The sequence below is a fragment of the Gymnodraco acuticeps genome, unplaced genomic scaffold (assembly GCF_902827175.1).
Source record: "Gymnodraco acuticeps unplaced genomic scaffold, fGymAcu1.1, whole genome shotgun sequence".
In the NCBI taxonomy this organism is placed as follows: Eukaryota; Metazoa; Chordata; class Actinopteri; order Perciformes; family Bathydraconidae; genus Gymnodraco; species Gymnodraco acuticeps.
Genome location: NW_022991102.1, coordinates 3,101 through 30,996, shown reverse-complemented (window position 1 = coordinate 30,996; position 27,896 = coordinate 3,101). Strand labels below are relative to the sequence as shown.

The 27,896-nt window shown below is 41.8% G+C and overlaps 2 protein-coding genes across 3 annotated transcripts in view; both read left to right on the top strand.

The window, feature by feature from the left end:
* The window catches only part of LOC117560171 (protein dachsous), a 59,429-nt gene extending 36,129 nt beyond the window's left edge, over positions 1 to 23,300 (top strand). For both annotated transcript variants that reach the window (XM_034236987.1, XM_034236988.1), the window contains 13 exons: positions 1,512 to 1,763; positions 2,380 to 2,478; positions 2,965 to 3,137; positions 3,696 to 3,847; positions 4,922 to 5,229; positions 6,800 to 6,910; positions 11,581 to 11,769; positions 14,513 to 14,610; positions 15,257 to 15,409; positions 17,145 to 17,330; positions 18,799 to 18,858; positions 18,947 to 18,983; positions 22,334 to 23,300. In XM_034236987.1, the coding sequence (XP_034092878.1) occupies positions 1,512 to 1,763; positions 2,380 to 2,478; positions 2,965 to 3,137; positions 3,696 to 3,847; positions 4,922 to 5,229; positions 6,800 to 6,910; positions 11,581 to 11,769; positions 14,513 to 14,610; positions 15,257 to 15,409; positions 17,145 to 17,330; positions 18,799 to 18,858; positions 18,947 to 18,983; positions 22,334 to 22,456 (1,941 nt within the window). In that variant the 3' untranslated portion in view covers positions 22,457 to 23,300. The remainder of the gene's footprint in view (positions 1 to 1,511; positions 1,764 to 2,379; positions 2,479 to 2,964; positions 3,138 to 3,695; positions 3,848 to 4,921; positions 5,230 to 6,799; positions 6,911 to 11,580; positions 11,770 to 14,512; positions 14,611 to 15,256; positions 15,410 to 17,144; positions 17,331 to 18,798; positions 18,859 to 18,946; positions 18,984 to 22,333) is intronic.
* Positions 23,301 to 23,806: 506 nt separating this feature from the next.
* LOC117560170 (nuclear factor 7, ovary-like) lies at positions 23,807 to 26,750 on the top strand. The gene is made up of 2 exons (XM_034236986.1): positions 23,807 to 24,139; positions 24,249 to 26,750. The coding sequence occupies exon 2, from the start codon at positions 24,535 to 24,537 to the stop codon at positions 25,960 to 25,962; it is 1,428 nt and encodes a 475-aa protein (XP_034092877.1). The 5' UTR covers positions 23,807 to 24,139; positions 24,249 to 24,534; the 3' UTR covers positions 25,963 to 26,750.
* Positions 26,751 to 27,896: the final 1,146 nt, after the last annotated feature.

Genomic DNA, 27,896 nt, shown 5'->3' with positions numbered 1-27,896 from the left:
AATCCATCCCACCTCACAGGTGTGGCATATCAAGATGCTGATTAGACAGCATGATTATTGCACAGGTGTGCCTTAGGCTGGCCACAATAAAAGGCCACTCTGAAACGTGCAGTTTTGCTTTATTGGGGGGGTCTGGGGGGGTCTGAAAACCAGGGTTAGGGTTAGGGTAATGTTGTGAATCGAGTGGCCTGTGTTCGTCATTCATAACATACGCCTGCCCATACCATAACCCCACCACCACCATGGGCCACTCGATTCACAACATTACCCTAACCCTAACGAGAGAAATGGTTATTTTGTGTATATAGAAAATGTTTTAGATCTTTGAGTTCATCTCATGAAAAATGGGAGCAAAAACAAAAGTGTTGCGTTTATATTTTTGTTCAGTGTAGTTTATAACACTATGGAGCTATTTTGATTTCCTAAACTTCAATTAAGACGAACATTTCATTGATAATGGAAAGAAAGTCTCCCAAAATAAATATCTACATTACACAGTATAAGAAGTAGAACATATAGCAAATCATTTCACAAGGGAAAAACATGTTGTGACTTTCAGTCTCATTGTATCCTAACAGTTTGCTCCCTTTCTTCACAATTACTAAGATTTGGAAAATATTTGTGAATGTAACTTTAACCTATTTGGTTTCTCATAATAATATCTTAACAATTCACACAATATTGTTGCAGTGTATTCACAGGCCTGCACAATAAGAGCAGGGAAAATAACAACATATCTACAATAAATAATAAATATATCATTTTAAATAAATACATTTAAATAACTAAAATATTTCTGTACCATCTGATAACAGTGTGTTATAGTTTTTATTTTATTTTTAATGGATAAAAAAGATCAGGGAAGAGGGTTTTCCCTCAGCTGACTTCAGGTGGGCTGTGGCTCAGGAGGAAGATGGTCATCTACCATCAAAAATATACTGGTTTAATTCCCAGCCCCTTCTGTCAATGTGTCCATGGGCAAAACGTAACCCCAAATTGGCCAACAGATTCAAAGCTTTATTGTCAAGTGCACATTAGGTACAGTGTAGATATGGAAATGAAAAACTTAGGTCACAGGTTCCAACAGTGCAACATATATATATATAGGACATAGAACAATTAAAACAATTACAGAACAGTGTGTGAGTGTGTATGAATTTGGGTTTCCCCGAGCAGGTGACCCCTTGTATGACAGCCCTTGTCTCTGTGTGAATGGGTGAATGCTGACTTGTAAATGTAGAAGGGTCGAGTGTGAAAGCGCTATATAGATACCATCACCTAGTTTCCGTTCAACATTACCATCACTTCAGTCGCATGCTTTCATCACATGGCGATACTTATGTTGATGTATAATGGTGTATAATGTTTTTAATTCGTATGCTATGACGTTTGTATTTAGTTTTTGTCTTTGCTTTTTTGTCTCAGCCCTTTGAGGCATTTCTTGTGATTTGGGGCTATACATTTTGATTTGGTTTGATTTACCATGATGTTCTCTCTGTGTGTGTTTCCAGGTGGTGGCAGTGGATCAGCTGGTTGACGGGCTCAGTTCCACGGCTCAGCTCAACATCTCTGTCCTCGACTACAACGACAACGCCCCGCAGTTCCCGATCATCCCCGACCCCCTGCAGGTCCCGGAGGGCGACTACTCCGAGAAAAACCCTGGAGAAATCCGCATGATCGTGCCCACCGACGCCGACCTCGGCCCCAACGGAGAAGTCACCCTCTCCCTCACCTCCCCTCACCCACTCTTCAGATTCAGAGAGGTGAGGCCATGAGAGAGAGGATTGGGGAAATATTGTTGTGTCAGCGCTCAGGTTCTAACATCATGTGTGGTGTTGCACAGAGGTGGAAGAAGTACTCAGAACTTGTACTTGAGTAAAAGTAGAAGTACCGGAGTGTAGGAATACTCTGTTACAGTAAAAGTCCTGCATTCAAAATGTTCCTCAAGTAAAAGTAGAAAAGTATTATCATCAAAATATAGTGAAAGTAGCGACAGTAAAAGTAGTCGTTGTGCAGATTGGTCCATTTCAGAATAATATATATGATATGTTTTATAATGATTGATCATTAAAGTGTTCTCAAAGCTGGTAAAGGAGCAGCTAGTTTGAATGACTTTGTATACTGCAGGGTAGCTGGTGAATTTACTCCAGGTGGAACTAAAGTCTGATTCAACACTTGATTATATTTCACATCATTCATCCACATCTGAAAAGTAACTAAAGTATTAAATACATGTATTGGAGTCAAAGTACACCATTTACCTCTGAACTGTAGTGGAGTAGAAGAACAAAGTAGCAGAAAATGGAGTACCTCAAAATTGTACTGAAGTACAGTACTTGAGTAAATGTACTTAATTACTTCCCTCTTCTGTTGTTTCAGGACGGGATGCTGCTGGCTGTCGGACCTCTGGATCGGGAGAGCAAGGAAACATATGAGCTGGTGGTGAAGGCCTCAGATAACGGCAGCCCACAGAGAGAGGTAGGAGACGAAGGAGAGAGAAAATGTCAAATTTGTTTTCTGACAGCACTGCACAAGAAAAAAAAAATCTTTGAAGAAATGAATGTTCTTCTGCCTCCTCCTGTGCTTCTCATGGCATTTGCAAAACTCTTGTATCTGAATGAAAACAACCAATAAGGGACACGTTCTGATTGGTTGTTTTCATTTGAGCATTAGGACTATCTCATATATTCAGCACTTTTATTTATTTACTCTATCAGTCTCATGCACCTCTGTAAGGATATAGTGACAGCTTAAAATAAAATATGATATAATGTATTTTGAACAAAGTTGCTAACTGTCGTTTTAATCAGGTCTAGTATGGCACCTGATACCTGGCAAAGAAGAGGAACTATAAATATATATATCGATATCATCTAAATTGTAATCGATTATACCAAACACAAAGACTATTTAAAGATTGAGATATAACAATCCTAACCTCCTTTACTGACTTCTGTGCACCAGAACATCACCACCATCAGAGTGAGCCTCGTGGACGTCAACGACAACAGACCTGAGTTCAGCTCCAGCAGCTTCGCCAGCAGCGTCCTGCTCAAAGACGCCGAGGAGGGCAAGCTGCTGCTGACGCTGTCCGCCTCCGACAGAGACCAAGGGAACAACTCGCTCATCAGATACAGGTCAGATCAGCTGACTCACTCTGCTTTAATACAAGGTCTGCTTTGAAATGTCAAGAACTCATGATGGTGGAACATGGAGTGTTTTCATCTCGGCGCAATTCACGTCTATAACATACGATATGATAACACTTTAATGGTTCAGATCAAATCTGAAATGCTCCTTGCATCACAGCAGCTCCATCTGTAACATCAAGAGACAGATATCAAGACACAATACATGAAAACAAACAACACACATTTAACATAACATCACGATCAGTGAGAGAAAAGCTGCTCAAAGAGCCTTCAGCGTGCATCTGATCTGTAGCTCTGTGTTTACTGAGAGGATGGACTGGAGCACAAAGGACGCTTCAGTCTGACTTTAGTGATCTCCATTAGATGGTAGCAGTTCATATTCTCTGCTCAGAGCATGCTTTGGGTCCCAGATGACCTGAAAATGATTCTGCTTGAACTCCTGTTTCTAAGAACTGATCATTTATGAGTTAATTGCCACAAAGCTGTTCTCAAGCTCTTGACCAGTGTGTCTGTATAATCTCTCTCTTTGGTTCTCTGTTGTAGTTTCTCAGAGGGAAGTTCTCCATATCTGGCGCTGAACAGTGAGACTGGGGCCGTGACCCTGACCTCTGACCTTGCTGATGTGATTGAGGACACCACGCTGGTGCTGAAGGCCATGGCGACAGACCAGGGCCGACCCCCGCTGAACTCCACCGGTCAGTGTGACGTCATCATGTGACTCAACCTCCACTTTCCACAACTCTCCAGAACTGAAGTAGCTTTTATTTTTATTTCAAGTCGACTCACTTTTAAATTCTGGTTTGAGCTTCAATGTCGGGCGTTTATTTATTATTTCATATATAATATAAGTTTAAAATGGGGGAGGAAGTGTTAAGAAGTCGCAATAATATTTATATATATTTAAATATATAAAATATGAATGTATTATATTTTTAACAATAGTTCAGGGGTGTCAAACTCAAGGACCGTAATATCATATGTTTATTAAATGGTTACATGTCGCTTTACAAGAAGCACGTTACCCATAGACTACATGTCCCACAATGCATCTCAAATTTGACTTTTTTCTTAGAATTTTACTTTTTTCTCAAAATGTCACTTATTTGTCTTGATTTTTACTTTTTTTTCTGAATTCGGCTTTTCTTTTAAAATCATTTTGTGACATTCTCACTGAAGAGAATTGCAATTATTTGCCCTAGACTTCTGCTTTCAGACGTAGTTAATTATGATGTTATTATTACCCCCTCTATCCGATAATAATCCAATGCAGAGGCAATCATGTAATATAATACATTATTTTATATATATGTATATATGTATATATTATATAGTCTTAAAGTTACAACCGGCCCTTTGAGTGCAACCATAATGCGACTGTGGCCCTCGATGACATTGAGTTTGACACCCCTGTATTAGACTGTAATGAACAATGTACAGCTGTCAGGTTTTTAATAACAAACATGATAAGCAGGACAAAGGTTTCATTTAACAGGAATGACTGATTATGCAGCTACTAAAGAAGTCGTACTTTTTTTAGTACTTTATTTAGAATTTTTCTTTTATTGACAATAAAGCAAAGACAGTCATACATTTGAATTAAAAATGATTTATTGATTCGCCTAAAATCTGTTTGATTCTAATCAAGCCGCTCGTGTTTTGGGATTTTAACGAATATTTTTGTCGTATTTTCTTGCATGAGAAAGTAGCAGCTTGTTGTCCGATAGTTGATTGTTACGCTAACTAACTTCTGTATTTGTGTGTTCTTGCAGCCGATGTGGTGGTGAGCCTGAGGGTCGCCAGCCTGTCGGAGGGCGTGGCCTTCCTCAGGTCCTCCTACAACTTCAGCCTCCTTGAGAACCAGCCGGCGGGGGGGGAGGTGGGGAGGGTCTCCGCCGCCTCAGGAAGTCCCATTTACGACGTGATTTACTCACTGAAGACACACACAGACCTGTTCTCTGTGGACGCCAGCGGAGCCATCCTGAGCCGAACACAGCTGGACCGAGAGGAGCAGGACTGGTACATCCTGGACGTGGAGGCAGTGGACACACGCTCCCCCCCCACGTCTGCCATTGCAATGGTACGGTCCGTTTTGTCACTCGTATTGAGCACTCTAGACCTGTGCTGAATATTCAGGTTCACTCAGGAAACCATAACCTGCAGTACATTTTATATATAGGCCTACAGTTCATATGAACTCTTATACGCTATACTCCTTTGCAGTTGAGAAATGTAACCAAGTACATTTACTCACGTACAGTGTTAAAGTACACATTACATTACATTTAGCTGGCGCTTTTATCTATAGCCACTTACAATAAAAGTGCAATAAACCATAAGGATACAAACTAATCAGCGCTGACATATTTACTTCAAACAAGCCAGACCATTGCTAAGTGTTGGTGCATAAGTGAAACTCTTAAGTGCTTTCTTTTCACATTTTAGGTACTATTTAATGTGATGCCACCACTCTTCTACTTCACAAATTCTCAAATGACATTATTTTAACTTTTTATTATAATAATTAGACATTAGTTTTTGCATTTGATGAGTTTATGAAACATGATTTTGTTATAAATGAATGAGTACAGCAGTAACAGTTTGTCCATCAAGTAATTAGGGAATTGATGGGAAATTAATCGTATTTGTAAAAACCTGATTCCAGCTTCACAAATATGAAGACATTGGGCTTTTCAATTGTAATAATTGAGGGTTAATGTTGAGTTTTGGACGAAACCAACAGCTGAAGGTGTCACTTTGGGCTCTGGGTAATTCTGAAGGAAATGTCGCCATTTAACCGCTGACACAAAGTACATAATCAACCGATTATCTGAGAAAATAATCCCTTTTGTGATTGCTTACTCTACCCACGCATGTACTACTTTTAATTGCATGAATCAAAATGTGATGCAAAGTCATACAAATATTTATTTTATACAGAAATATATTTGTATAAAGGTGGATGAAACCTCAAAGTTGAAACGTGTTCACAGAGTTGACTAACCTATTCTAACGAGTATCCAAGTGGTAAAAGTAGTAATTTACTTAAGAAAAAGTGAAATACTCAGTCAGTAAAAGTCCTACTTAAAGGTGGGGTAGGTAATTCACTTCAGAAACACTTTTTGTTATATCCCATGGAATGCTCTTAACATCCCGATAGCAATGAATACATTAAATGCTTTGACAATAAATACCTTAAAAAACGTCATCTGTGGAAGCCGTAGCACTGTAAAAAGCACGACCAATCATCTGAGCCGGCCCGGCTAAAGTAACTGGATGGCCTACCTGCCTGTCAGCCTTCCATCGGGGCACAAACTTATCTCGTGTCCTCATTGGTCATGTGCGCGTTCGTGTGTGTTGGAGGAGGGGCTCTGTAAGGAAGTCTGAAGGAAGGGGCATTGTTTTCGGCTGCGTAATTTCAAATTCTAGCGCACTCTAGCTGGTTTCTCCATTCTTCTTACCTACCCTAACTTTAATAAAAGTATGTAGGAAAAAACAGGAAAATGTACTTAAAGTGATAACTGTATAAATAAATATCTGTGAAGATCTCCGGTGTTTGTCAACGGCTTCTAAAAGAACAAGAAATCTTTGAACTTTTTTAATTTCTTGTCAGTATCTTCAGTATTTTGACAAGTTGTGCTCTCTTCCAGGTCAGAGTGGAGGTGGAGGATGTGAACGAGGCTCCACAGTTCTCCTCTGAGGTTTATAAAGCCTCTGTGTTCAGCATCGCCCCGTATAAAACCCCCGTCGTCTACGTCAAGGTAAACACACCCAGCTGCTGTTAGGAAAACAGGTTCTTCAGGAGGAAGCTCTCGCTGTAATAAACCGTCAGAGAGCCAGATAAGAGGCTTCGTGTTTCTCCTCGGTGATGACCTTTGAACCGAAACACGGCAGGCTGTAAACTCAGAGAGGTTGATAAGCAAAGACGATGTTTTTATTATTTTTGTTTTATTGTGCCGATACACATTGTTGCATTTCCCGTCCTGTTCACTTCTCAACACGTCCTTTACCTTAAACGTGTTGTTATCCTTCGAGATTACAGAAAACGAAGTGCAGTCATTAACACACAATCAGGCTGTTGTGTTTACTATAAGTAGTACTACTACAACGTATATATACAGTATAGGCCTACTGTATATATGACATCTCCTCAAAACATCATCTGTTTCATATTTCATTAAATAATATCCATCCATCCATCCATCTTCTTCCGCTTATCCGTGGTCGGGTCGCGGGGGTAGCAGTTCCAGCAGAGAGCCCCAAACTTTCCTTTCCCTGGCGACATCAACCAGCTCTGACTGGGGGATCCCAAGGCGCTCCCAGGCCAGCGAAGAGATATAATCCCTCCACCTGGTCCTAGGTCTACCCCTTGGTCTCTTCCCAGCTGGACGTGCCTGGAACACCTCCCTAGGGAGGCGCCCAGGTGGCATCCTAACTAGGTGCCCGAACCACCTCAACTGGCTCCTTTCGACGCGAAGGAGGAGCGGCTCAACTCCGAGTCCCTCCCTGATGACCGAACTTCTCACCTTATCCCTAAGGGAGACACCAGCCACCCTGCGGAGAAAACCCATCTCGGCCGCTTGTATCCGCGATCTCGTTCTTTCGGTCATGACCCATCCTTCATGACCATAGGTGAGGGTAGGAACGAAAATGGCCCGGTAGACAGAGAGCTTTGCCTTCTGGCTCAGCTCCCTTTTCGTCACAACGGTGCGGTAAAGCGACTGCAGTACCGCTCCCGCTGCTCCGATTCTCCGGCCCATCTCACGCTCCATTGTTCCCTCACTCGAGAACAAGACCCCGAGATACTTGAACTCCTTCACTTGGGGTAAGGACTCATTCCCTACTTGAAGTGGACAGTCCATCGGTTTCCTGCTGAGAACCATGGCCTCAGATTTGGAGGTGCTGATCCTCATCCCAGCCGCTTCACACTCGGTTGCGAACCGATCCAGTGAGTGCTGAAGGTCGCAGACCGATGAAGCCATTAGAACCACATCATCTGCAAAAAGCAGTGGTGCAATCCTTAGTCCACCGAACTGCAGACCCCCTCCCCCATGACTACGCCTCGAAATCCGATCCATGTATATTACAAACAGGATTGGTGACAAAGCGCAGCCCTGGCGGAGGCCAACCCTCACCGGAAATGGGTCCGACTTACTGCCGAGGACCCGGACACAGCTCTCGCTTTGGGAGTACAGAGATTGGATGGCCCTGAGTAGAGACCCCCTCACCCTATACTCCCGCAGCACCTCCCACAGTAACTCCCTGGGAACTCGGTCATACGCCTTCTCCAAGTCTACAAAACACATGTAGACCGGATAAGCGTATTCCCAGGCCCCCTCCAGGATCCTTGCGAGAGTAAAAAGCTGATCCGTCGTTCCACGACCAGGACGGAATCCGCATTGTTCCTCCTCAATCTGAGGTTCGACAATCGGCCTGACCCTCCTTTCGAGTACCTTAGAGTAAACTTTCCCGGGGAGGCTGAGTAGTGTGATGCCTCTGTAATTGGCACACACCCTCTGATCCCCTTTTTTAAAAAGGGGGACCACCACCCCGGTCTGCCACTCCTTCGGTACTGTTTCCGACTTCCACGCAACGTTGATGAGACGTGTCAACCATGACAGTCCCTCAACACCCAGAGCCTTCAGCATTTCCGGGCGGATCTCATCCACCCCCGGGGCTTTGCCACTGTGGAGTTGTTTGACGACATCAGTGACCTCCCCCCGGGAGATTGGTGTTGATCCCCCGTCATACTCCAGCTCTGCCTCTAACATAGAGGGCGGAGTTGTCGGGTTCAGGAGTTCCTCAAAGTGTTCCTTCCAACGCCCTAACACCCCATCAGTTGAGGTCAACAACGTCCCATCCTTACTGTACACAGCTTGGATGGTTCCCTGCTTCCCCCTCCTGAGGTGTCGGACAGTTTTCCAGAACAACTTTGGTGCCGCCCGAAAGTCCTTCTCCATGTCTTCTCCGAACTTCTCCCACACCCGCTGCTTTGCCTCGGCCACGGATGAGGCTGCTGCCCTTCGGGCCTGTCGGTACCTTGCAACTGCCTCGGGAGTCCCCCGGGATAACAAATCCCTGAAGGCCTCCTTCTTCAGTCGGACGGCTTCCCTGACCCCCGGTGTCCACCAGGAGATTCGAGGGTTACCGCCCCTTGAGGCACCTAGGACCTTGAGACCACAGCTCCCCGCCGCGGCTTCGGCAATAGAGGCTTTGAACACCGACCACTCTGGTTCAATGTCCCCAACCTCCACAGGAATGCCCGAAAAGCTCCGCCGGAGGTGTGAGTTGAAGGCCTCCTGAACTTGGGCCTCCTCCAGACGTTCCCAGTTCACCCGAACTACACGTTTGGGCTTACCAGGTCTATCCAGAGGCTTCCCCCGCCACTCGACCCAACTCACCACCAGATGGTGATCAGTTGACAACTCCGCCCCTCTCTTTACCCGAGTGTCCAAAACATACGGCCTCAGGTCCGATGATACGATAACGAAATCGATCATGGACCTTCTGCCTAGGGTGCTCTGGTACCACGTACACTTATGAGCATCCTTATGTTCGAACATGGTGTTTGTTATGGCCAATCCATGACTAGCACAGAAGTCCAGTAACAAACCACCACTCCGGTTCAGATCAGGGGGGCCGTTCCTCCCAATCACGCCCCTCCAAGTGTCTCCATCATTGCCCACATGTGCGTTGAAGTCTCCCAGCAAGATTAAAGAGTCCCCTTCAGGAGCCCCATACAGGACTCTTTCCAGGGTCTCCAAGAAGGCCGTATACTCTGAACTGCTGTTGGGTGCATAAGCACACACAACAGTCAGAGTTTTCCCCCCCATAACCCGCAGGTGTAGGGAGGCGACCCTCTCGTCCACTGGGGTAAACTCCAACAACGAAGCACCTAACCGGGGACTTGTGAGTATCCCCACACCCGCCCGGCGCCTCACACCTTGAGCAACTCCGGAGAAGAATAGAGTCCAACCCCTATCCAGAAGTAAGGTTCCAGAGCCGACGCTGTGCGTAGAGGTGAGCCCAACCAGATCCAACTGGTAACGCTCCACCTCCCGCACAAGCTCCGGCTCCTTCCCCCCCAGAGAGGTGACGTTCCACGTCCCCAAAGCCAGCTTCTGTCGCCCGGGTCTGGTCCGTCGAGACCCTCCGCTTTCACTGCCACCCTTCTGGCAGCGCACCCGACCCCATCGATGTTTCCCGTAGGTGGTGGGCCCGTGGGACGGAGAAGCGGAGGTGTTGCCCACGTTGCCTTTTCGGGCTGGGCCCGGCCGGGCTCCGTGGCAAGCCCGGCCACCAGACGCTCGCCGACGAGTCCTCCTTCTGGGCCTGGCTCCAGAAGGGGACCCCGGGCTTCCTCCGGGCTGGGTATCCTCACTTCTTAGTTTTTCTTTCATGAGGTATTTTGAACCAATCTTAGTCTGGCCCCTTGCCTGAGACCAATTTGCCATGGGAGACCCTACCAGGAACACAAGGTTCCAGACAACACAGCCCCCAGGTTCATCAGGGCACACAAACCTCTCTACCACGGTAAGGTGCTGGTTCTTCAGTAATATGGTTACATGATATTTACTTAACTTAAGAAATGTTTTTTCCAACCACATTTCCATCTATTTGATATTGTAAATTCACTTTTTAATACCATATATTGGTCCTGATTCTCTACTTTTTCCAGCCACTTGTTGACCTTAGGACATAAACAGTCACATAGAATAGTATGCCATAAAAAAGGTCATAAAGTAGAAAACACTTTGGTCCTGTTGAAGTTGTTTTAAACCTGTCCGTTTCATCACTTCATCATTTTACTCAGAATAAGCTTATATAAAACTACAGTAATTCAAATCTAGAGTCTCTGTCTCCCACAACAGTGCTACATACTATTCAGTATAATTAAGACTTAAAAATACCTTAACAAGTTCAAGAAGAAATAGATACATTACAAAAATAGTGCAATTTAAAATGTTGAAATATGTCACATATATCAAATAAGATAAGACTTTATTCATCCCGAAAGAAATTCTTGTGCCAGAGTTAAATAAGATACAATAAACATCATAATAATAGGAATCATAATAATACAACTGTACACTAACAGTGCAGTAAAGAGAGCAGATTAAAGAACAAACTACAAGAAACAAAGATGGACGGGTTATGAAAGTGTAGTGAGCAGCGGTACAGTTTTTACATTATGTCTAAATATTCATTTATTATCTCTTCAATCCGCGGTGTTTTATTCCACTTTCAGTATTTTATTTATCATTCAATTGAGAATTAATGCAAAAACTGCGGTACAGGTTTTACATTCATTCACAACTGAATGATAAATGAAATACTGAAAGTGGAATGAAACACCGCGGATTGAAGAGATAATGAATTGGTATTCAGGGTAGTGGAGTCTCTTCTGATGAAGTGTGTGCTGTCTCCCCAGGCGGCGGACCCTGATTTGGGGGAGGGGGCTCAGCTGGTCTACAGTCTGACAGAGGACTCTCAGTTCTTCGCCGTGGACCCGTCCTCCGGCCTGCTGTTCGTCGTCTCAGCTCAGAGTCTCTCCGGACTGAACACCGTGGAGCTGAAGGCCTCCGACCCGCGAGGGCTCAGCGCCACAACCAGGGTGGAGGTGATGTGATATAACAGAATACAGCTTTATCACAGCAGCCATCGCACACATTAGATTAGATTACTTTATTGTTATTATTGTTATTATTATTACATAATGCAAGCAGTGAGTGTAACGAAATTTAAGAGGGTGTAACCAGAGTGCAAACAGTCAGTTATATACACATCTATCAGCAGTCAAAATAAATGCACTATACAGATATACAAGTAAAGGTAGATGTAAAATGTATAAATACAAATAAATACACTGAGGCGTATAGTACATTAATAAAAGTTACAGTGCTGTGTGAGATATGAATATATCAATTAAAAGCAGCGGTTAGTAGTGCTTATAAATGTTTTTAGACGTGACGGAGCAGGTTGGACTTTTATTAGATATGTGTGTGTGTTGTTTTATAACGTGTGTCATAATGCATCCCCTGTCTTTGATCTGCAAACCAAATCTACCTACAGGTACACATAAATCACCTGAACCTGAATCATTAGAAAGGAACTCAAATGCAAATCAGAAATGTAGTTTATTCTAGGATTTTCAGATACAATGAATTTGCTGTTGTGTAAAATGGTGCATTCATAAACTCAGTAAGAAGAATTGAAATACAAAAGCTAATATTTATTTATTAGAACATGTAGGAACAGAGGTAGAGTGCAGATTAAAGTAGAAATGTACATATTATATAAAAACAGAAACGTTTGTTCAAATTAAAACAATTAAAACAAAAACTTCCTGAAAGTATGAAATGTTATATAACTATAATAACTTTTAAAAAGGTTGTATACAAATGTGGAAAGACACATACTAAACGAATATGATTAACTGTTGTGAAAAATACATGTAAAGTATATCTGAACAAAAATAAAGACAATTCCAAACAGGCGTGATGATAATCTAAGACTTTATGAAGGAATGATGAAAGCTGTTTCCATACAAATGATGTCCCGTTAGACCAGGGGTGGCCAACCCGCGGCTCTCGAGCCGCATGCGGCTCTTTGCCTAGTTTCATGCGGCTCTTCAGTTCATATCGAATTGTATATGTGTGAGTTTGGGGGAGAGACACTGACTCCTGACTAGTGTTGTACGGTGTACCGATACTTGAAAGGTACCGCGATTCCCTGCCGATAAAAACGTTACTATTCCTCCGTTTCATTAGTATCGGTACTTTAAGAATGACGGGGGAAAGTACTCCGGTGAGAAAGCGCCGTTTAATAAGAGCCGTGTATGATCAGCGCTCTGCTTCCATTCCCTGCACTGCAGCTGTGCCTGCAGTCCCTCCCCTCTCAAGCACGCTCTAAGTCCCTCCCCTCTCTCATGCACGCGCTAGCTGCCAGAGCATGTGAGAAAACGAGAAGCATGGCTGCAAGTGGGAGTGCAACTGCCGCTGCGCCTCGGCTTGTTGACAAAAAAGACGCCAGAAGCGACATTTGGAAGTATTTTAGCTATATCTCTGACAGTGAGGACAAGCCTACGGACACCACGAGGCCCGTCTGTAAGAAATGTATTAATTTTATTTAATACGAATTATTGTCATTTATTTTATTTATTGTTCTCATTGTTTAAAAGTTTGTGTTATGGTTATGGTTCTGGTGTGAAATAAAGCACGATAATTACATTTAAGACTGTTTCCCTTTTTTTAAGAAAAGTATCGAAAAATAATCGGAATCGCAATTCTTGACTTGGTATCGAAAACAAAATGTTGGTATCGTGACAACACTAGCTAGCTACTCCTGACAGTTAAACCTGATATTTAGTAGGTCTGTTAAGTATTGAATGCTGATAATTCTGACGTCATTTGGCCGGTCAAAGTTGTTTGGGCTCGGATAAAATCGCTCCGTTACTTTCGTTTCGTCCCGTGTTACTTTCGTCCCGGCTCTCCCTACGTGTGTATGTGTGGTGTCAGGAGTCAGTATGAGAGGATGACAGCGTGTCTAATTTTGATGTGGCCCAAGAGCCAATCACAATAATACCTGTGATGCTGTGAACCAATCACCTTTGAGGGGGGGAAACCTATAGTTGATTAAACACTATCCAGTGTTTCCCCTACCATTGTTTTGGAGGGGCGCTGCGCCCCGCCAACGGAGCCCCGCGCCCCCCCTGGAATTCAAGGTGTTTCAAAAATATATATAATTATTATTTTTTAATATATATACATAGCACCAAATTGCAAATAATCTATAACTACTGTCACTTTTCACATTGAACATGTGCTCTTTTATTAAATAAACTAAACGCTTTCATTTTAAGTTGTGAGTTTAGTGTTTTTGACCCTAAGAAACACTGATGCATTAATCAATAACAATAATCCACAGCTCCTCTCTCTGCTCCAGAGGATTTAAAAAATATATATCCCAATGCCACAAAAATGCATCAGTGACGTGGTTGAAATCTTGTCTCCAGAAAAGAAAAAACTGAAACAAGCGGTATCAGTGACTGTGTGTTTGATGTGGCTCTTTGCAGTAAAACAGAAAAAAATTGGCTCTTAACCTCTGACTGGTTGGCCACCCCTGCGTTAGACAATCACTAATATTTATAAATAAAGATTTCTTCTGTATGGAAACACCTGAGTTTTACTTCGAACAAACCTTTAAAATCTCTTCATCTTAAATTAACCACAGACATTATTCCAGGCAGGTGAACAAAGAATAAATGATACAGCTAAAAACAGTTGTAGGTCTTCTTCCTGTTCTAATCCGTATCTAACTGATTAGATGTAATGTAAGTTAAAACCCCTCTCTGCTGCCCCCAGGTGGAGGTGCGTGGCGGTGCGAGCAGCGGAGACATCGTCGTGATCTCCATCAACCAGCCGGCCAACACCGTGGAGAAGAAGGTCCCAGAGCTGGAGAAGTGAGTGGAGTTTCTCTCAGGGTGGAGATCATGTTGAGATGTGTTGGGAAAATACTGAATGTCCTCTTCCAATCTGAGAGTAACATGATAACAAAGGTATCCCAACTGCAGCTGTGAACATGACAGGATGTGTGATTACCTAGAAGAGCATCAGGACTGTGATAGTTATGTGATTAACATGATGATTCAGCCTCTATGGAGATAGACATATGACAAGCATGCTCATTTCTGACGTGGAGCTAATCTGAACTAAACATTGAATACTGCTTCCTATTCCTCCATCTTGTGACTGTGAGGATTTTGAGAAAGTCAGAATTTTGAGATTTAGAGAAAAAGTCAGAATTTTGAGAAAAAGTCAGAATGTTGACATTTTCAGAAAAAAGCCAACATTTTCAGAAAAAACTCAGTATTGAACATGACAGGATGTATGATTACCTAGAAGAACCGGTATTCCTCCATCTTGTGACTGAGTAACTCCCTCTCTTGGATATCAGCATGTGAAGGACACTGTTCAGGAACTAATTGATGTCTATGAAGACTACTTCCATTCTGGAGAGGATCAGAAATACATGGATCCTGATGTTGAAGCTCAAGCCGGGGACCAGTGATATGTTTTCTCCATGTTATTGACATGTGTCTCCTGCAGGTCTCTGGGTGCAGCTCTGGGCTTCACCGTGAACATCCTGGAGGTGTGGAGCTCCAACGGAGGATCGTCCAGAGCCAGAGCCTCCGTCAGGACTCTGATCAGCTTAATCTCTGAGGACGGAGGGAAGGTGGTTCCCTCGGAGGACGTCACACAGTAAGAGCTGCTGTTTGATGTGTGATATTGACCTTAACATGCAGAGTTTTACTTACAAGTTATTACAAAGCAGCCTGAATCAGATTGAAGATATCATACCGTAGCTTACAGGTGTGGAACATTACAGATAACATTTACTAAAGTACACATTCGAGTTCCTTTTCTTTAATGCCGTTCTACGTAAAAGAAAAATATTCTACTTTATTGCATTTATTTGACACATACAGTAGTTACAGTATACAATCAGATTTTGACATATGATGAGCTGGTAAAATATGATACTCTGTCATAAATGAGATAAGAACAGTTAATCAGCTGAAAGGATTAGTAGATGTAGAGAGAAATGGCCTATTTGGATAATCTTGTAGTCATTTTTAGGAAAAAATGTTTTTAAAAAAAAGTCACGGTTCCAGCTTTTTTAATTAAACATGTCCTGCTTTTATTTATTTTTAAATGTTATGTTTTGGTAATCATTTTGGGGTTCGGACAAAACTTCCCAAATGGGGGTACGTTGGGGTACTGCAGGGGGTACGTGAGATTAAAAAAAAAGGTTAATTAAAAAAACACCATGCATGATTATAAAAATAATAGAAAACACAATTTTATATTAAATATTCGTAGAACCACCAAGGGGGTCCTCATTTAAACATGTCGAATGTGTGTATTGTACTTGATAGTTTTCCATAATATATCATTTTGTTCGTTGGTTTGTTAAACATATATAATTTCAATTAAAAAAGGCGTTATGTTCTTTTTTTTCATCCATAAAGATGAAAATATCCTTAGTTTGTTGTAATTCATGCATGAAGGAGTTAATAAATCACACACTGATGGAACATCACTATATATATAGTGTGTGCTACCTCTAACACCCCCCCCACCCCCACTTCGGGTCGCGGGTGTTGCGTAATAAATATATTAAAATAATAATAATTTAGTTTAATGTTTAAATCCTCAGACCTCTCCCCCGCGGGACCGCGCATAATCATAACCTCTGCAGCGCATCAATCTGCTGCTGAGCGCGCCACATTCGAAATGGCTGAGGTGAAGCTCTCGAGAGGAGAATACAGCATTTTCAATAACACTTCCTCAAGAGCGAAACCCAACGTCTGGGAGGCTTTTGGTGTCATCCTAGATGGAGGAAATGACCAACATCCCACGCTTTTTGAGACAAATATGCAACTGCATGTTAATAATTGCACGTTTTCACTGCTCATATATGTTCGGGTCGGGTTGCAGATCTTGTGCCGACGGGTCGGGTTGCGGAACTAATTGGCAATATGTGCAGGGGGCGGGTTCGGTATTGCACGTCGCGGGAGCGGGTGTTGAAAATCAGACTCTGCCTCATATAAACGTAAATGTCAAATTTGTGTATTTATAGTATAGTTTCCCATAATATATCATTTTGTTCGTTGGTTTGTTAAACATCCTATTACTTCAATTGAAAAACCCCTTGGAAAAATATGTTTTAAATAGTTTTCGTTATCATGCATAAAGATGAAAATATCCTTAGTTTGTTGTAATTCATGATGAAGGAGTTAATAACTCACACACTGATGGAACATCACTATATTGTAATTATTTATAGGCTTTTTCTATTAAAAAATGTTAGGGGTCGGTCAGGGGGTACTAGGCTGAGAAAATGTTTCAAAGGGGGTACATTACTGAAAGAACTTTGAGAAGCGCTGAGTTAGAAGATATGTGTGCTACCTCTAACACCCCCCCCCCCCTGCAGGAAGCTGCAGAGCGAGGCGGCGGCTGTGAGGGCGGAGCTGGTCAAAGTGTTCGGGGACGGTCTGCGCTTCGAGGTGGAGATAGAACCTGAAGGTCCCGCCTCCAGCCAGCCGGCAATCATCGCTCTGGGCGTCCTGCTGGCGCTGAGCATGCTGGGATTGATCGTTGCTGTGGCCTTGATCATCAGGTGAGAGAAGAGAGGTCGTCATTAAAGCATGTCGGTATCATCTGTACCCCGTGGAGAGAGAAATGACACAATGCAGGTTTAATATGAGTCATTTGTTTACGTTAGATGGGGTCGATCTCAGAATTCTGACGAATTTCTGTCTGCGGTAAATTATTAGATTGTTGAAAATATTCTCAATAAACTTACATTTATTTTATTTATCGCATGATGTCAAAGTTCTGCATCCATTTTTCATACATGCGTTAAAAACCCCTTCCTGCTTTCCTCTAGGAGCTCTTTATGTTCACACTGTTAGACTTTAATGCCCCAGGGTTTGTCCCTTCATCCCAGACAAAACCTCTTCATCTCAACACATGTTTTACTGTTCGCAAAAAAAGGACTTACAAAACAATAAGAGATCCCCTTTCAGTGATTAACGATGCTTATTTAAAATCAACACTTGTTCCCTAAATCCTTCTTATTTGTATGTCATCAACCCTTTTCCTAAAGCTTAACATATACAGTACAGGGTTCGTACGGTCATTACAAACCTGGAAAAGTCATGGAAATTCCAAATGCAAATTCCAGGCCCTGGAAAACAATATGTTTCCCAAAGTTTTGGAAAAGTCATGGAAATATAATTAAAGTTGCATCAAAATATAATTTATATTTTATCTAATCGGCGAGATAGTAATACTATAATGATAATCAATACTGTATCGTATAGTAATGAAATGTAAAATGGCAGCTGTCGCAGTATTTAGCTGGTGAGAGATCTCTAAAGTGGCTTTAGCCTGTCGGAGCTACTATTTGATATAAGGCTGCCAAGACGCCAGGGAAGTGCAGTTTCAACAATGTATGGCTTCTAAAAGATAAGTAGCAAAGTGGCTCTCAAAAGACATTGACCCAAGACGTGCTAAATGCAAACTGTGTAGTAAAATATTCAATATTTCGAAAATGGGCGAGGCAGCGCTTGCTAGCCAAATAAAAGTAATTTTTTGGGTCATGGAAAATTAGGTAAAGGTCATGGAAAAGTCATTGAAAATCATTGGTGAAAAAGTGTGTGAACCCTGATAATAACTCAGGCATGTTTAATGTTTAAATATCAGCGTCTCAATGCGTGAATCCTCCCAGGACTCAGGATGAATGAAGGTAGAAGTGTCCGTTAGGGCTGCTCGATTATGGCAACAATCATAATCTCGATTATTTGGGTCAATAATTGTAATTGCGATTATTTAAATGCGATTATTCATTTATTGGAGAAAGAAAATGTGAACAGTATGTTTTTAACAGTTGATTACCCTGAACTTTAAGTATAATTGAACTGAAAAACCAAAAAAAAAAATAATAATAATACAAAAATAATCGTTTTATTTCGATTACGTTGTTTTCGTAATCGTTGCAAGCCATAATCGCGATTAAAATATGATTAATTGAGCAGCCCTAGTGTCCGTCACATTTCAAAATGACGACGTGTTTCCTCTCTCAGGTTCAAGAGGAGTCAGAAACACGAGCAGGATTCAGACAAGGAGAGCTTTGAAGGTTACATGTGAGTCCTCCACAAACTCCTCATGGTCTTCCTCACTCTTCCTCTCGGCGTCCGTCTGAAGACTTCTAATGAAATCTGTTTGTTACAGGAACAAGTCTCTGAACGGGGCGGAAGGGTCTGAACAGGTACGAAGAAGACGCATTCAAAGTGTCACAATAAATACTGATAGCCAGCTTGTGATATCATATTTCAAAGTCTTTGACATTATCAAACACCTCCATATTACCAGGTTATCGTAGGGCGCACTATTGGTGCTTCCATAACATATTTACATACTGTAATTCTGATAACTAATCTGGAGATAAGGACTCAGAAAGACACATACAAATGTGATATTAAATCAGAAAACACTTGTCAACTATCACAATATTGATTTATTACCCAGCCCTGAAACAACACGACTACAAGTAAAATAAGTATTTAAGTATCACAGTATTAATATTTAGCCTGTAAGTGTTTTACTATTATTTAATTTGTTTCTGGATTAGTATTACTGCTTTTGGTGGTGCTAATGTCAACTCCTTCATATGATGATGGGTAGTTTAATCTACACAACGCATTATACTCTTATTCATATTCAAAATATAAAAGTATCATTTGTTTGTAGCTTCGTCCTAAGACAACTCATAGCCTTTCCTCACTTTCCTAAGAAACACAGCCCTGTTTCAGCTTTGTGATGATGCATTTTCCTGCTGATCCAAGAGGGTTTTTAAAGACTTTATTTAGATGAATAAGTAGGAGGATTGTATCAACACATAAACTGGACAGGAAAAGTACAACATTTCCCTGTGAAATAAAGTAGAATGAATTGAAAATACTCAAGTTAACTAGCATGAATGTTTATTAAAGGTCACCTATTATGCAAAATCCACTTTTCCATGTCTTTTCTACATCAACACGTGTCCCCTCTTCTTCATGTCTCTTCTACATCAACACGTGTCCCCTCTTCTTCATGTCTCTTCTACATCAACACGTGTCCCCTCTTCTTCATGTCTCTTCTACATCAACATGTGTCCCCTCTTCTTCATGTCTCTTCTACATCAACACGTGTCCCCTCTTCTTCATGTCTCTTCTACATCAACATGTGTCCCCTCTTCTTCATGTCTCTTCTACATCAACATGTGTCCCCTCTTCTTCATGTCTCTTCTACATCAACATGTGTCCCCTCTTCTTCATGTCTCTTCTACATCAACATGTGTCCCCTCTTCTTCATGTCTCTTCTACATCAACATGTGTCCCCTCTTCTTCATGTCTCTTCCACATCAACACGTGTCCCCTCTTCTTCATGTCTCTTCTACATCAACACGTGTCCCCTCTTCTTCATGTCTCTTCTACATCAACACGTGTCCCCTCTTCTTCATGTCTCTTCTACATCAACATGTGTCCCCTCTTCTTCATGTCTCTTCTACATCAACACGTGTCCCCTCTTCTTCATGTCTCTTCTACATCAACATGTGTCCCCTCTTCTTCATGTCTCTTCTACATCAACATGTGTCCCCTCTTCTTCATGTCTCTTCTACATCAACATGTGTCCCCTCTTCTTCATGTCTCTTCTACATCAACATGTGTCCCCTCTTCTTCATGTCTCTTCTACATCAACATGTGTCCCCTCTTCTTCATGTCTCTTCCACATCAACATGTGTCCCCTCTTCTTCATGTCTCTTCTACATCAACACGTGTCCCCTCTTCTTCATGTCTCTTCTACATCAACATGTGTCCCCTCTTCTTCATGTCTCTTCTACATCAACATGTGTCCCCTCTTCTTCATGTCTCTTCTACATCAACATGTGTCCCCTCTTCTTCATGTCTCTTCTACATCAACATGTGTCCCCTCTTCTTCATGTCTCTTCTACATCAACATGTGTCCCCTCTTCTTCATGTCTCTTCTACATCAACATGTGTCCCCTCTTCTTCATGTCTCTTCTACATCAACATGTGTCCCCTCTTCTTCGTGTCTCTTCTACATCAACATGTGTCCCCTCTTCTTCATGTCTCTTCTACATCAACATGTGTCCCCTCTTCTTCATGTCTCTTCTACATCAACATGTGTCCCCTCTTCTTCATGTCTCTTCTACATCAACATGTGTCCCCTCTTCTTCATGTCTCTTCTACATCAACATGTGTCCCCTCTTCATCAACATGTGTCCCCTCTTCTTCATGTCTCTTCTACATCAACATGTGTCCCCTCTTCTTCATGTCTCTTCTACATCAACATGTGTCCCCTCTTCTTCGTGTCTCTTCTACATCAACATGTGTCCCCTCTTCTTCATGTCTCTTCTACATCAACATGTGTCCCCTCTTCTTCGTGTCTCTTCTACATCAACATGTGTCCCCTCTTCTTCGTGTCTCTTCTACATCAACATGTGTCCCCTCTTCTTCGTGTCTCTTCTACATCAACATGTGTCCCCTCTTCTTCACGTCTCTTCTACATCAACATGTGTCCCCTCTTCTTCACGTCTCTTCTACATCAACAGGTGTCCCCTCTTCTTCATGTCTCTTCTACATCAACATGTGTCCCCTCTTCTTCATGTCTCCTCTACATCAACATGTGTCCCCTCTTCTTCATGTCTCTTCTACATCAACATGTGTCCCCTCTTCTTCATGTCTCTTCTACATCAACATGTGTCCCCTCTTCTTCATGTCTCTTCTACATCAACATGTGTCCCCTCTTCTTCGTGTCTCTTCTACATCAACATGTGTCCCCTCTTCTTCGTGTCTCTTCTACATCAACATGTGTCCCCTCTTCTTCGTGTCTCTTCTACATGTGTCCCCTCTTCTTCATGTCTCTTCTACATCAACATGTGTCCCCTCTTCTTCATGTCTCTTCTACATCAACATGTGTCCCCTCTTCTTCATGTCTCTTCTACATCAACATGTGTCCCCTCTTCTTCATGTCTCTTCTACATCAACATGTGTCCCCCTCTTCTTCATGTCTCTTCTACATCAACATGTGTCCCCTCTTCTTCATGTCTCTTCTACATCAACATGTGTCCCCTCTGTGGAAAGAGACTCTGAAAGTTTCAGGAACAAAGATTCTCTCTCTTTTTGATCCATTTCTATAAAAACCTGTCTGAAAATGAGCTGATCAGATTTTGTCCACTTTATGATGTCATAACGATGTGTTGTCTTGTGTAACCATTAGCCAATCAGCAACCAAGGTAACCCCCCCCCCCCCTTATCACCTGAATCTCCTCCTAGAGCACCATTGAGTTCTTTGTAACCAAATGTCTCTCAGAGGGGCGTGGGGAGGGGCTCCTTATTTTCATCTAAAGTAACAGACAGAGAATCAGCACTTTGGAAACGGCTGAAACAGAGGGGATTATGGGTAATGCTGCAATGATCTGTTTGGTGTTTCAGCCAATCAGAGATAGGCTCTGGATATATCTGAGACCTATAATATATTGATGAAAAAAAGAGTATAGTAGAGGACCTTTAAAGTATTTGATTAAATGTCCTGTATTTGTTTCATTGACAGATGAGGGAACAGGAGAATGCAGCAGAAGACGGAGGGACGGACGGAGACAGTGTGAGGTTTAAAGCAAACGCACAGTGGAAGAACGAGGAGAGAGACGGAGAGGAAAGCAGAACGACTCTCTGATCTGAAAGCAGCTGATTCACTCCCTCTGATATTTAAACACTCTGCAGACTGTACAGTCGACATCACGACTGATATTTAAATATATTTAAAGCCACTTTGTGTTAAAGATTAGAAACATTACAAGCCGTCTGCTTCCTAAACATTTAGACTTTTTGAGCAGTTTCAAAACACCTTGGTCCAAAGGCTGCTAATCGACGCTATAATTGATAAATGGATGTTTGAAACAGTGATCTCCTTACTGAGCAAGTCCATGAAATGCTGCTGAAAGCTCTGGAAAAAGATTGTTATACATTTTTAGATCTTACATTTATTATTGTAATGACGGACCAAATTAAATGACAGTCAGCTTTTTAAAGTGTCAAAAAGTGGCGCTCTCCAGACAAACACAAACATCACAGCAGCAGATTTGATTGAAATTGACTCAACGAGAATCAGCTGCAGTCGTGTTCAGATTGAGTTTTTATTTTTAAACAAATCCTCTGATCAGCCTGAGCGAAACGAAACAAATCATAAATAAGATGGTGCTTTATTCCGAGAAGACGATTTATTATGAAAGCAGGTCAAATGGAAAATAATGAAGACAGAAAGTCTCTGTTTCTGTACAGAGACTCTTTATCATCAGCCTGTCGATTCATTCAATTTACTCGATTGTATTTTGTCGTAAACTAACCAAACATATTTATAATTTAACAAATATCTGATGTTCAAATGTCACTCTTTATTTCCAGACAAACATTTGATCCATCTTTGCACTTTATTCGCAAAAATGTAAATAATATTTCTGGAGCTCTGTAGTAACACTGGACCATAAAACATCTGTATAATAAAACACATTTTAAATTCATTTCAAATGGTCTGCTTTTTTGCTGTTTGCTTTGACGTGTTTCTGCTTTTACATATTTTAATGTAACAAGTCTAGATGTAATGTAGGGAAAGTAATCAACTGAACATCAGCCATGAGTTTCTCTTAAAGGTCACCCATCATGCTATTTATTTTTATTTATTTTTATTTTGCACACAAACACACAGTACTTTTCCACTTTTGTTAGCCCCGGGTCCAGTGGACCAGAACATCCTGTATGTAATATCAATGTGTAGGGAGGGGGGGGGCAGTGGGTGGTCATTGAAAATGTGTTCTGATGTTCTTCACAGAAAATGAGCCAAGGCCATTGAGTGAGTTTGAAAAAATAATTGATCATATCATTTTTCTTTAGCTAAATAATGAAAACGGATCCCACAGACCCGAACACCGTACAAGGGTTACGTTTAGATTGAACACTGGTCAGATGATCAAACGGAGGAAACAAATGGGTTAAAACATGTTTGAGTCAGAACTTGGAAGTCTTTCAGATTCTAAAGTTCATCTTTCCAATATATCTGCTGGTCATAAAAACAGATGACTGCATTTATAACTGTCAATGATTAACTAGTAAAAGAGATTAGAAGGATTGAAAGCGAATTCTGACATTGTTGAAGAGAGCCTCGACACCAGTACACTGCGGGAGATCTCCAGCAACGCACAGTTAGAGGACCGTAAGAGGCAAACCGAGGGGAAGTAAAGGTGAGCTGCTTCTTGAGGTTTCCTGAGCTGCCATGTGTGTTCAGAGACTTTCAGAGATCCTGTGTCTCTGAGCTGCAAACACAGCTTCTGTTCGAGCTGCCTGCAGACATTCTGGGAACAAAGTAAGAGCAAAAACTGTCCACTTCAAACTTTGATATATGAGCTTTTTCCTTTTTGTCACGTTGTTGTTTTTTTAAACGTATTCAATCTAATGTGTTTATCTTCCAACAGATAGGCCTACCTGGACAAAGTCATCGTCCTGAACTGAATACCAAAGTACATTTCCCTCTGAAAGACATCCTGACTCCATCTGCTGGTGAATAAATGACATAGCAGCATTTCCTGATGTTGATCATTCACCCTGTGACGGAGGGCAGAGAAAACGAAAGAGGATTTTGACATTGTTGAAGAGCTGAGACGCCATTACAGGGTGTGAGATCTCTGCTGCGAGACACGTTTGGAGTATATTTGGGGAGAAGTGGAGAGACATTGGAAGTTGGTGAGTCTTTAATATCAAATGGCTGAGAAAACCGTTCTTGTTGAGAGTTTCCTGAGCTGCCATGTGTGCTCAGAGACTTTCAGAGATCCCGTGTCTCTGGGCTGCAACCACAGCTTCTGTTCGAGCTGCCTGCAGACATTCTGGGAACAAAGTAAGAACAAAAACTGTCCCATTTGTAAAAGAAAATCTTCTAAAGATTATCCCATAGTGAACTTTACAATGAAGGAGCTGGCTGACTCCTTTGCTGAGAGACAGAAAGCTGGATCATCTGAGACAGAGACAAGAGAGAAGGAGGTGGAGGTGGTGTGTAGTAAACATCCAGAAGAGCCTAGATTGTTCTGTAAGGATGAAGAGAGAGCTGTGTGTCCTGTCTGTGAGTTTTCTCTCCACCAGGGTCACAAGGTGGTTCCTGTAGAACAAGCAGTCAGTGAGCTGAAGGACCTGCTGAAATCTGACTTAGAGTCTCTGCAGGACAAGAGGGACACATACAAAGGAGTGGAGGAAACATACAAGGAAGTGATTCAAGTGTCCGAGAAGCAGCTGCTGTCCACAGAGAGGCAGATCAGAGCAGAGTTCATCAAGCTCCACCAGTTCCTGAAAGAGGAAGAGGAGTCCAGACTGGCAGCTCTGAGGGAGGAAGAGGAGCTGAAGGGGAAGACTATCAGCAGAGAGATGAAGAGCATTCAGGAGCACATCTCCTCTCTGTCACACAGTATCTCTGCTGTTGAAGAAGAGCTGCAGAAACACAACGGGCCCTTCCTCAGCAGTTATAAAGCCACTCAGAGCAGAGCCAGAGTCCAGAGCGCACTGTCAGACCCACAGCTGCTCTCAGGAGCGCTGACAGATGTGGCCAAACACCTGGGCAACCTGTCCTTCAGAGTCTGGGAGAAGATGAAGGACCAGGTCCACTTCAGTCCTGTCATTCTGGACCCAAACACTGCAAGCAGCTGGCTCTCTCTGTCTGATGATCTGACCAGTGTGAGACATGGAGACAAATATCAGCAGCTTCCTGGTAATCCAGAGAGATTCACTAAGTATCCTAATGTTCTGGGCTCTGAGGGCTTCAGCTCAGGGAGACACAGCTGGGAGGTGGAGGTGGGAGATCATCCTGCCTGGATTATAGGTTTGACTAAAGAGTCAGCTGACAGGAAGGGAGAGTTGACGGCCTCACCAGAATATGGAATCTGGTGTTTAAAACATCTCAGTGGAAAATACAGTAATGGTGGTGGTGAGACTGTCAGAGTGGAGAAGAATCTCCAGAGGATCAGAGTCCAGCTGGACTATGACAGGGGGGAGGTGTCCTTCTACGCCCCTGAACACATGACTCCCATCTGCACTCTCACAGACACTTTCACTGAGAAACTCTTCCCATATTTCAGTATTGGAAAAGCTGGTGATGCTAAAACTGCTGATATCAAAATCTGTCAAAGTGAGATTCCTCTGTGATGCTCAGGAGTGTTAGTTCAGACTTTATTCTGACTTCGTCTGTCCAGATCCTTTTGATATAATCAAGGTAAAAAACAACAGATGATAATCAGAATTTAATTTGAGTCTGTAAGATTTTAAATGTTAAGAAGATTTGATCATGTTTTATTTACAGAGTTTTACACGTTTTACTCAAAGTCTCAGTGCAGCAAAACCAATTATATGTTTATCTGTATAGTTTATCATTTTGTTATACTTTATTATAATGTGTTTATAGCTTTTAAAGTCATGGGATTGCTTAATTATGTTTTTTGTGAATTCTTGGTTTTTAAGAAATGTGTTCAAGTCATACAAAAGCTGTCAATTCTCCTTTTATCAACATCTAGTTAATAATGAGACGCTATATAGCACTATGGGTCATGAGTTTAACTTTTTGATATTTGTAGGTATTTTGATGAATTATGTGTAGATATGGATATATTGTTTTACTCTCCACGGGCAAGTCATTTAATACTTCTATTTCATTCTTTCATTGTTACAACGTTTCTTTGTGACACTTTCCGTACTGTATGTATGGACAATAACATTTATTGTGATTGAAAAATGAAAAAAAAATGTATCAACCTGAAAGGAATCACAGCTGTAGAATGAAGTTGAGTATTTGTAATGCCGCTTCAGATATCTTATGATTAAATAACCAGCAGTTCGATGCAGAAATGCGTCTCTGAACTTGATATTGATTTCTTCAGGTGATTCTGTCATATGTGACAAATTACAAATATAAATGACAAAAGACAATTGTACAACAATGTAAATCTTTCTTAATGATTTAATCTCTTCTTCTTTTTTGCATTGCATCCCTTCAAACATCTGTTTTAACCTTAACATGAATTGACAGCCAAACTCATTAAATCTATATTTCCTCTTGTGAAGTCATATTGTTAACCTGCTGTAAACAAAGAAGCTCCCACCCTGATGAAGGAGGCTCAGCAGAAAACATGTGAGGGGTAAAGCATGGCATACTGGAGCTGTGCCACGTGTTTGATTTGATGGAGTTGTTTTGATTCTCTCTTAGAAACAGTCAGGAGTCACATTTACCTTTCTCCAACTCCACTGCAGCATTATAACATACAAAGTAGCTTCACAATTAAAAAGAGTAATGCATTACAATCATTTCCTGCTAAATACATATTTATTCACTTTGATACTCTGTCTTCATTTACTTCAAATCCCACTGATCCAGTTGTTGATCAGCTGTGTTATTTAAAGGTGACCTATCATGCTATTTGTAGGCAATAGCATGGGTCTCAGATATATAAAAAACATGTCTATGAAGTGTTTTGCTCAAAATACCAAACAGATCACCCATTCTAGCCATGCCTCTATTTCACTTCCTGTTTCAAAAGTGCTGATTTGGGGTATAAAGCTTTAAAAAAAAAAAAATTATTTAAAATAAAAAAAGACGGGCGGAGCTCATGCGGGACACGGCCGCTACTGTCTAAACTAAATGCTGCCGTGATGAAACGCCATATCATGGATTATCAAGGATTGTCTCTGAAACAGTATGGAGCTCAAAGGCTTTCTCTCTTGCCGGTTATAACACAAGGTGAGTTCCTTTTTACTTCACACACATGCTCTCCAGTACAGGTTAGCTCTGAGTGTTAGCGATGCTAATGTTAACACCGACCATATTACGTCCAAAACAGTCGGCCATTGTTTCTGATAGCAACGTTTCTGATAGGGCCGTGGGTCCACATTTCAGATATTACGTCGTAACGGACGCAAATCTGGATCAGCCCCATTTTTAGAGATTTGAGTACGGAGGAAAAGAGAGGGTTTTATTTTCTGACGCTGCGTGAGTTCCCTGACACACCGGGGACACATCTTTATGTATAAAAGACATAAAAAAGTGCATTTTGCATGATACAGTAGGTCCCCTTTAAGTGAAAAAAACG